The sequence below is a fragment of the Pinus tabuliformis genome, chromosome 2_1 (assembly GCF_031772625.1).
Source record: "Pinus tabuliformis cultivar Carrire ecotype Pingquan chromosome 2_1, CPIR1, whole genome shotgun sequence".
Classification (NCBI taxonomy): domain Eukaryota; kingdom Viridiplantae; phylum Streptophyta; class Pinopsida; order Pinales; family Pinaceae; genus Pinus; species Pinus tabuliformis.
In genome coordinates this window covers 40,182,380-40,192,482 of record NC_142299.1, presented here as the reverse complement: position 1 = coordinate 40,192,482, position 10,103 = coordinate 40,182,380, and the positions used below count along the sequence as shown (strand labels likewise).

Genomic DNA, 10,103 nt, shown 5'->3' with positions numbered 1-10,103 from the left:
TCTCACTAACATTCAAATATTATTCATTCATACTCAATAGGACATTGGACCCTCAAGAAATTATTGGATGGACATTGGATGCTCAAGAAAACTGCATAATTAACTTGATTTCACCCAATTACATTATTATTTATGAAAACCTTCTAATTTAGCAATACCATAATATTTCTAACACTCTTAATTCCACTACATTCAATTGAGTGAGCCTAATGGTTAAGAGCATGTGTTTCCTCCTAAGAGGTCACAGGTTCAAAACTAAAGGGGTAGAGTATGCATGCCCTTTGTGGATTTAGCGATCAAATCAATGTGCGGAGGTGGATCCCTTGTCCCAAAAATAAAAAGTCTCATATACCAATGTGGTGTCAAATTTGATCTTAACCTTAAAATTAAATTATAATAATAATCAATTAAATTAAATATATGACATTTGTAATAATAATAATAATAATAATAATATTAATAATCCATTAAGTTAAGCCTATGAAATTTGTAAAAGAGTCTACGACATTATTGTTTTTAGCCTTCAACGTTAAACCTCAAAGCCCTGCTTAAAACATTTTTGATCGCTGCAAACATAAGTTGGACAGCCTTCCAATCTCCTTCATCCTGAAACCAGCTGGTGCATTTTTGGTGTACAGGGTGCAGAAAATAATAAAGCATGGCTCCTCGAATTCTTCTCTGCGGGGACGTTCTGGGTCGTTGGGATGCCCTTTGCAAGCGTCTCGCGACTGTAAGTCTTTATAATCCTTATTCTTATATTTTGAATTCACGAAATATGGAATTCAGAGCCAAGTAGTCTGTACAATATAGTTGAAGATACTATTGACAACAAATTCACCTTCTTTTCTGTAAGCAATCATCCGTTCTCAGCTTTTTGAAATTAACAACTGTGCAAAAATACGATCAGCAGTACACCTCCGAGCTTCTAAAAAATTTCTTGTTGAACTTATGGCAAAACGAACCTAGGTTTACACCCTCTTCAGCAAACAATATATTTGCATTTGACAGTAATGGTATCCAATAAGGCGCAAGCCTTCACCGTAATAATGCAAATGGTTGTCTCTGCACATTACTACTATGAATGTGCTGGGATACCCACTACTGAGATTAATGTGTTAGGAATCGGGATATAGTAAGGGTTTAAGGGACAATAGTTCGCGGGTTGTGCTCTAGCGGCAAGTTGGAGTGCATATTGTGAGGATGACCTGAGTTCAAATATTCACAGGTGGCTCTGCTAGAAAAGCTGCATCACAGTCCGGGTGAACATTCCAGTGACCTTGATGGCTCACGGATGTCCAGGATTAAATCGTATAGTTGCTCCCTTCGCTCGCGCTATTGCTCAAATTTGTTGGAGTAAAGCTGGACTTCAGGGCATAGTATCCTTCTTTATTAGGTCTGCGACTGTCCTTTTACTTACTTTCACGATTATGCTCTTCCTGGAGATGCATCTTTTTTGAGAAGGAGAGTTCTCATAGCTGAAACTTTAACCTCGGAATGGTCAGCTTTTTTCTTAAAATTTCTTAAAGAAACACATTCCGACATCAGGGGCTGCACTGCATAACACTGGCTCCCATTGGCTGAGATTCTAGATCTGAAGTATTTCTATTCTGCCAATTCTGCTGGGACTTGTAGCTGACTTATGCTACCCCACCCCCATCGGCTTTGCTCACAAAATGCACTTCAATGTTCCACCACGTTTCTAGGACACAGGGTGTTAGGTCCACGTGCTGACACGGTTATGTGCGACTAGATGAGTCGGAGGCAAACTCGGTTTTATGCGACGAATCGTGTGGTTCGGTTTTATGCAACGAGTTGTGTGGTTCAGTTTTATGCGATGGGTTGTGCGGAGGACGAGTTCGGTTTTATGCGACGAGTTGTGCGGAGGACGAGTTTGGTTTTATGCGACGGTGGGTGACATTGGTTAAAGGCGATGAGTCAACATGAGAGTTGAAAAACTGAAAGGTAAAATCGGCTAAGTGTTGGGCGCCGTGGAGACCTTATACGGTTGGATGACATGTGGTTGGGCTGACATGCGGAGAGACCAACATATGGCTAGGCCAACTTGAACGATGGGCGAGTTAGTGAAAATGAATGGTCGGCTTGGAGGAGGGTCGACCCCCTCTACACTTGGGCGCCATGTATATATGGATGGGCGACTTGGTAGCAGGAGGCATCAATCAAATCAAGCAAGTTCAAGCAATAACAAAGACTTGGGTGAGCAAGGAGAAAGATAGCAAAAGGGCGAAGGCACAGGCAGACAAGGGCAGAACCGAGGGCTGCAGCAGCCACAACCAAAGTTTGAACCATGGTGCAGACATGCCCTGGGGGAGCGCACACGACTCAATGAGTTGGGCGTAGGTGGGCGTGTCGACTCGGATGGGCGGGCAGACTTGACTCGATCGACGAGTTGGGCAGACGAGCCGCAGGTGGTGGGCATGTCTGAACAAAGGGCGTGAATGAATGGTGGGTGCGTCTGAACGGAGGGCGTGATTGAACGGGGAATGTTGGGCACGTTTGAACGATCGGGTGCACGGTTCAGGGTGGGCGTTGTTGAACAACAGATGACACGACCCGAATGGTGACGAGTTGCAGGGTGGGCGCTGCTGAACGGTGGGCGACCCAACCCGGTGAAGCAGGTGAACTGCGATTTTGAAGGCAAATTGCAGGGTGACTTGGCAAACTTTGCTGAAGGGAAATTTGGAGTTTCCAGGCAAAGGTTGATTAGATATTGTGTACTTGTAAAAAGATTATTGAATTGTTATATTACTGATTGGGCAGAGTCTATACTTGGGGAGTCGCCCCTCCCATTAAAGAAAATGTATTTCCGCTGTGCATATGAATGATATTATGTTGATGTGAAGAATGTGAATGTTTATTAACATTGTGTAATAATACTTAGTAGAAGAATTGAAGAAAATAACTAAGTGTTGATGGTTAAGTGTATTCCGTACTCATAAGTATTGGTGAAAAGAAAGTGGGTAGCGGTGCTGCACCTGCCTATGTGCGGTTGAAAGATCACCGCCAAGATAGGGGCGTGACTGGTGGTATCAAAGCCAGGTTTGGAAATCGAAGTAAGACAGATACCACTGCACTTTGTGATAGTTGGTATCAAAGGCCATTGAAGAAGCAGATATCTCTTGACGACTATTGATATCAGGCTTTCTGCAGGGCCTTGGAAAGTTTGACAGGGGCAAGCAAAGGGCCAAGTTGAATGACAAAGAAGTGTATGGTCTTTACTAGATCACAAGCAAAGCTGATGGCTGATCAAGCGAAAGAACCTCAAGTTATGACAGGTGAATCTAGCAGGGATGCCGAAACAATTTTCATGGATAGGGTGTTGGATAAAATGAAGGAATATGCTTTGAGAGTGGCTGCACTAGAAGCCAAAAATGTTGAATTTCAAGAGAAGTTCATGAAGTTGAAGGAAGAGCATGAAGACCTCAAAATCTGATACGAGTATACAGAATGGTTGTATACACAAACAAAGAAAGAAGTCAAGGACATTGGAGCTGCGAGAGATCAAGGTTTGGCAGAAATCTCGAAGTTGCAGAAGGAACTTGGCGATACTTGAAACGAGATAGCTGTTTTGAAGAAAGCAGTTGGGCAAGGATCTATTGGAGGAGTTGCCCATGTGAAGGTCAAAGAACCCGAATCTTATGATGGGATGAGGAGTGTGAAAGCTCTTGGCAATTTTTTATGGGATATGGAGCAATACTTGGAGCGTTTGGGTATACCTGATGATGAAGACAAAGTCAAGGTAGCTGCTCAATTCTTGACGAAAGATGCTAAGATGTGGTGGCAAAGAAAGATGGATCAGATTGCCAATGGTGATGCTGAGGAAATCTCTTCTTGGGATGACATGAAGAAAGCTTTGTAAACTCATTTTAGCCCACAAGATGAGACTTGGGATGCAAGGACGAAGATTAAGTACATGAAGCAAACAGGGAGTCTACAGGCATATCAACGGGAGTTCTCGAGTGCGATCTTGGAGTTACCTGATATGGCGGAAAAGGACAAGGTGTTCAATTTCATCATAGGATTGAAACCTTGGGCACACAATGAGGTGAAGAGGCAGAAGATCAAGACACTAGAGGAAGCATTTGCAACAGTTGATCGCTTGGTAGAACATTATGATGAAGGAACCGAAGAGAGAAAGAAGAAGACAGATAAGCCGAAAGAGAAGTCTATGAAAGAAGAGCCTTCGAGATCGAATGACAAGTCAAAGACGAAGAAGCCTCTGAAGTGTTGGATTTGTGAAGAACCACACACGGTGAAGAATTGTCCTTCAAGACTGAAAGTGGCAGCAGTAGCACAAGCTGATGCGAAGAAGAAGAAAGAAGAACCATCCGTTGGAGTGATGCAGATTCTGGGAGCTACAGTAGCTACAGAAGCAGTCTCACGATGGGATCCTGAAAGGAACAAGTTGGAGTATGTAGAAATGAAGATTGGGCAAGGCACTATACTCACTATGGTGGATAGTGGTGCGACTCATAACTTCATGAGGGAAGAAATTGCGAGGAAGATTGGGTTGAAGTTTATACTAGCTCAAGCATAGTTGAAAGCAGTGAATTCTCCAACCGATTCAGTGACTGGTATAGCAGGAAAAGTGGATGTGAGCATAGGTGAATGGACGGGGAAAGTTGACTTCATGATTGTGCAGATAGATGACTATGAAGCTGTACTGGGAATGGAATTTATGAAACAGTTTGAAGCTATGATGGTGCCACACATGAAGAAGTTGTACATTTACGACGGGCAGGATGATGATCCTATTGGGGTATCAACTGTGGGAGCTACGACAACTGAGTGTAAATTGACAACGATGAATGTGGAGGAAGTCAAGCGAGATGAAGAACTCTATAAGAGGTTGTCTTGCATAGAGGCAAAACTTATGGAGTAGTCACAGGTGATTAGAGCATTGTCTGATAGTATCTTGGATCTATCAAGAAAACTAGAGGCAGTGGAAGGAGATGAAGATGCTAGACTCGAAGTTCAGATGGAGTGTCGGGAAGCATACATGCAGAGATTGGAGGAAGAAGATCCAAACAGTTGGATTGAGCTATTAGCTGAGGAAGAGGGAGAGCCTTCGGCCTCCACTTCCTCCCTCCTTAGACTAACATGGAGATGAGGCTCATTGTTAGCTGCTCATGGCAGCGAGTCTCCCATATTTTGAATAGACATCCAGGGGCGAGATGGATACGATTGGCAACAGGATGCGGAGATGAGTTAAGATGATGTAGGCGGCATGCGTTCTTGTGGAGACGATGTACGGTTGGATTAGCTACCCAACTAGTCACCAACACGAGGGGATCCAACACATGATTTTCTTGCAGAGTTTGGCATATCGATGGCATGAGGCAGGTCATAGGCAGATACATCTGGGTGCTTGTACTTATGGTCTTAGCGATGGTGGTTGCTAGGATGGTGTTGTCGAGGACGACAATGTTTTCAGAGTGGTGGAGTATGTCAGGTCCACGAGTTGACACGGTTATGTGTGACGAGACGAGTCAGAGGCAAACTTAGTTTTATGCGACGAGTTGTGCGGAGGACGAGTTCGGTTTTATGCAACGGTGGGCGACATCGGTTAAAGGCGACGAGTCAACACGAGAGTCAAAAAACCGAAAGGTAAAATCGATTAAGTGTTGGGCGTTGTGGAGACCTTATACGGTTGGATGACATGTGGTTGGACTGACGTGCGGAGAGACTAACATATGGCTGGGCCAACCTGAATGATGGGCGAGTTAGTGAAAACGAATGGTTGGCTTGGAGGAGGGCCAACCCCCTCTACACTTGGGCACCATGTATATACGGATGAGCGACTTGGTAGGAGGAGGCATAAATCAAATCAAGCAAGTTCAAGCAAGAGCAAAGACTTGGGCGAGTAAGGAGAAAGATAGCAAAATGGCGAAGGCGTAAGCGAACAAGGGCGGAACCGAGGGCCGAAGCCAATGTCTGAACAAAAGTCTGAATGGTTGTGCAGACACGCCCTGGGTGAGCTCACATGTGTTAATTTAGGTATGTTCCATGCTTAGAGCAATTTATCTCAATTTTCATAGTTAGCTCAATATCTTTTCCAGATTAGCAATCACATCAGCATTAAAGTAAACTGTAGATAGAACATAAACATAAATCGCAGAAGACAAGCCAAGACAAAAGGACACAAGATGTGGTGCTAGCCAGGGACAAACCCCAATGTGGGGAAACCTTTGATCAATTCTTCTTATATGTTCTTCAATAGTTCAGCACAGAGAGAGAGAGAGAGAGATTACATTTACAACAAAAGTCAACACTTTGACTTATCTAGATAAGAGCATAGATCATCTCCAAGAAGATGATACATGAGATCAATTGAAGACACGCTGCTTCAACTGATTCTCCAATGTGACTCCTTCACCTATCATTGTGCTGCACTCGTCATCATGCTGCACCTCACTGTGCTACACCATGCTGCACTGATCATCACAATGTTGGACCTCATGACCATGTTGGGGTTGTACACATCATACTGCTGCACTGTTGTCCCATGTGCCATTGTTGCAACATGCTGCCACAGTTGTCCCATGTGTCATACTTTACTAAGCACCATGCCTAGCTGTCCCGTTTACCATGCTGTGCTAAGCACTATTGCCTAGCTGTCCCGTTTGCTTGTTGCATCTTGCTGTTGCTGCTGCACAATGTCATTGCTGTCCTATTTACCATGTAGCTGTCCCTTGCAGCTCCATGCTTGCCACTGTTGCCTAGTTGTATTGCTGTCCCTAACAGTCATGCTATCCCAATTTTGCCATTTTGCACTATGCCATTGCCATACCTTGCTGTTCATGACTGATCTGGTTAGGGCACTAGGCAACCCTAACTCCACCTAACAGTCATTAAACAAGTCCCTTGAGGACTACAATCCATTTTGGAAAGCCTCTTCCATAGCTACGATGCTTCCTTAGGATGCATATCAGCCCTTCACAGATCCGTTGTCACCTATATCAGTTGTTCCTACCACAACCCTCCACACTGCTCCTTAAGCTTCCCCACGCTGTCCCTTTGAGATGACTGCGGCCTGGTTAGGAGGGCCTTTCTAGGCCTCTCGACCATCTAAACTTCACCTCCCAACTGCTGCTGTAGCAGTCCCTCACTGCGGCCCTATAAACAAAGATGTACACCCCAAAACCATGCACAAAACAGTCATTAAACTCACCTATAGTCTGCGGCCTGTTTTGCAAGGTAAGACTGCTCCAACGTGTCACAAAACTGCCCTCAAGCCATCCTTCTTGCCTCCTGCAATGTGGCTAAGAGCTGCAGCTCTTCTTCTCTAAAATCCGCACCCAAAACAGTGAGAATATCTCCATAAACTCGGCTACCTTCTAGACTGCGTAGATACCTGCGTTAGGGCTGTCCTCCTTGATAGTGTTAGGGCTTCTCACTTTACTGTGTCCTCTTGGTTAGGGCAAAGTGTAGCTAGGGAATCCTTTAGGCAGCGTGTAGAACCCTTCCATAGCTTCGCTAGCCTGTCTTCTTTGTTGCAGCTAGGGCAACCTCTGTTCCTCCAACGTCTAGGGCTTCCACTCCTAGATTTCCCTTCCATTAAAAACCCAAGACAAGTGGAGAGAAATCAACATAAAAGTGTGTGTAGAAATGACTATCAATTCACCTCTTTTTATACTAAATCGTGGAGCACATGTGTGGGTTATTTGGTTGTTGGCTGACCTTGACGAATTGTTTTATAACACAATTAAATTCATAACTCCATGAATACTTATCGGAATCAGATGATCTTTAGATCAATCCTTCACCTCTCGATGAGGGGGATCCAAGAAAAATATCAGCTGCCATAAATAAGATGACCCACATGGAGTTTGACCCTAGTTGCCAATTTTAACAACACGACCCGACAAGTTGGGCGCAGGCGCGTTGACCTGGACGAGTGGGCAGACATGACTAGACCAACGAGTTGGGTGGACGAGCCGCAGGCTGTGGGCATGTCTGAACAAAGGGCACGACTAAACACAGGGGGAGGGCACGTTTGAATGAAGGGCGTGACTGAACGCAGAATGGTGGGCACGTCTGAATGGAGGGCGTGGCTAAACAGTGAACGATGGGCACGTGTGAACGAGCGGGAGCGGGTGCATGGTGCAGGGTGGGCACTGCTGAACGTCAGGCAACCCGACTCGAACGACGACGAGCTGCAGGGTGGGCGACTCGACCTGGTGGGCGACCCGACCTGGTGGGCAACCCGACACAGTGAAGTAGGTGAACTGCGATTTTGAAGGCAAATTGCAGGGTGACTTGGCAAGCTTTGCTGAAGGGAAATTTGGAGTTTCCAGGCAAAGGCTGATTGGTTATTGTATACTTGTCAAAATATTATTGAACTATTATATTACTGATTGCACAGACTCTATACTTGGGGAGTTGCCCCTCCCTTTAAAGAAAGTGTATTTCCGTTGTGCATATGAATGATATTATGTTGATGTGAAGAATGTGAATGTTTATTTACATTGCATAATAATACTTAGTAGAATAATTGAAGAAAATAACTAAGTGTTGATGGTTAGGCGTATTTCGTACTCATAAGTATTGGTGAAAAGAAAGTGGGTAGCAGTGCTGCACCTGCCTATGTGCGGTTGAAGGACCACCACCAAGATAGGGGCGTGACACAGGGGAATGAACACGGGGGATGTGTGGAGACACCCCCAAATTTTAGGGAAATTCATGGGGAATGGAGGGATATTGGGGTCCCTAGTGTAGGGCCCTATGTCCAAAATTATAATAATAAAAATGATAAAATTTAAACAATAACGATTCATCCCATGCAACTTCATCATTGTGAAATGTAAATACTAAATTTAAAGTTTTAAATGATATATCACGATCCAGATTCAGATTTAGACATGAAATACATTGGGTCATAGATAAAATACTATATACATTGATTCAGGTTCATCATTCATCATTCTAGAATCTAAATAGTACTAAGCAAAATAGTAGATAGTGAAGTTTGAAATAGTAAATTGAAATTGCTCAAAAATATTGAAGATAGAGATAGGTTTTAGCCTGGATTGCATGGGCACTCACACGCCCAACACCCCCCAAAACAAAAAAGAAAAAAAGAAAAAAAAATTCAAGTACCTGTCGTTCTCATATTTCAGGGACTTGGGGACCCCTAGGAAACGTCCCCAATTTGCTGGGGACTTCATTTGGGGACTCAGGGACTTGTTGGCCATCCCCGAGATGTTTTGACAAATTTTAGTGATGTTCCAGACAGATTTTGGGGGTGTTTTGGGCATATTTTGGGGATTTTTTGGGTAGATTAGGGGGATATTCTAGGCATATATCTTCAATTTTGACAATCATGGATATTGATGATTAGACACTGTGATTGTTTTTCTACCCATATTGTTTGTATTGCATTGAATCTAAATCTGTTCTACAATTTGCAACTCAAAACATGGGTTTTGTATGACAGGTTTCAATTTGGGTTTCTAGTGATTTAAATATTGTTTTTTTAGCAACAACATTACAACAAGCAAAGTCTCATTGTCAAAAGAAATAAGAAATGCAACATTTCAAAAAGTTGATCCTTGTGGTTATTGCTCCGGTTCTTCTCATTTTTCAAGTCATCGAAGCTATTACAGATTGTACATGGGTTTTCAGGGTTCATTCAAGTCCAGAGCTTCCACTATCCCAACCTCATTATTAAAACGACCATATAGTAGTGATTTGATTTAGGTACTAAATGTTTGAATAAATCCCTATTCAATCACCTTCTCAACCTGGAATATGAATCTAATCTCTTTACAAAACCAAAGTATTTTATAGTGGTTTCAACACATGTAAAAATATGCAAAACTTATGAAGAAGGGAATGCTTTTTATGTTTTACATAATCATCATTAACAAGAAATATGAGGAAGAAAAGTTAGTATAGATACAATTATGTATCTCATGGACCCTTTATGGACCTTAATGCAAATTGAAAATAGTTACGCTTAGGTTTTCCTAAAGCTAAACTACATTTTGCTCATGTATAGTGGTCAATGATGGAATGTTACTTGGCCCTTTTTTAAATTGGCCAAGCTTTTTCAGAATTGATAAGCGTAAGGGTTATCATTGCAA

General features: G+C 43.2%; 1 protein-coding gene across 2 annotated transcripts in view; it reads left to right on the top strand.

Annotated features, from left to right (window-relative positions):
- The first annotated feature begins 506 nt into the window (after nt 1-506).
- The window catches only part of LOC149198665 (zinc finger CCCH domain-containing protein 64-like), a 215,252-nt gene continuing 205,655 nt past the window's right edge, over nt 507-10,103 (top strand). For both annotated transcript variants that reach the window (XM_089402109.1, XM_089402108.1), the window contains exon 1: nt 507-730. In XM_089402109.1, the coding sequence (XP_089258235.1) occupies nt 659-730 (72 nt within the window). In that variant the 5' untranslated portion in view covers nt 507-658. The remainder of the gene's footprint in view (nt 731-10,103) is intronic.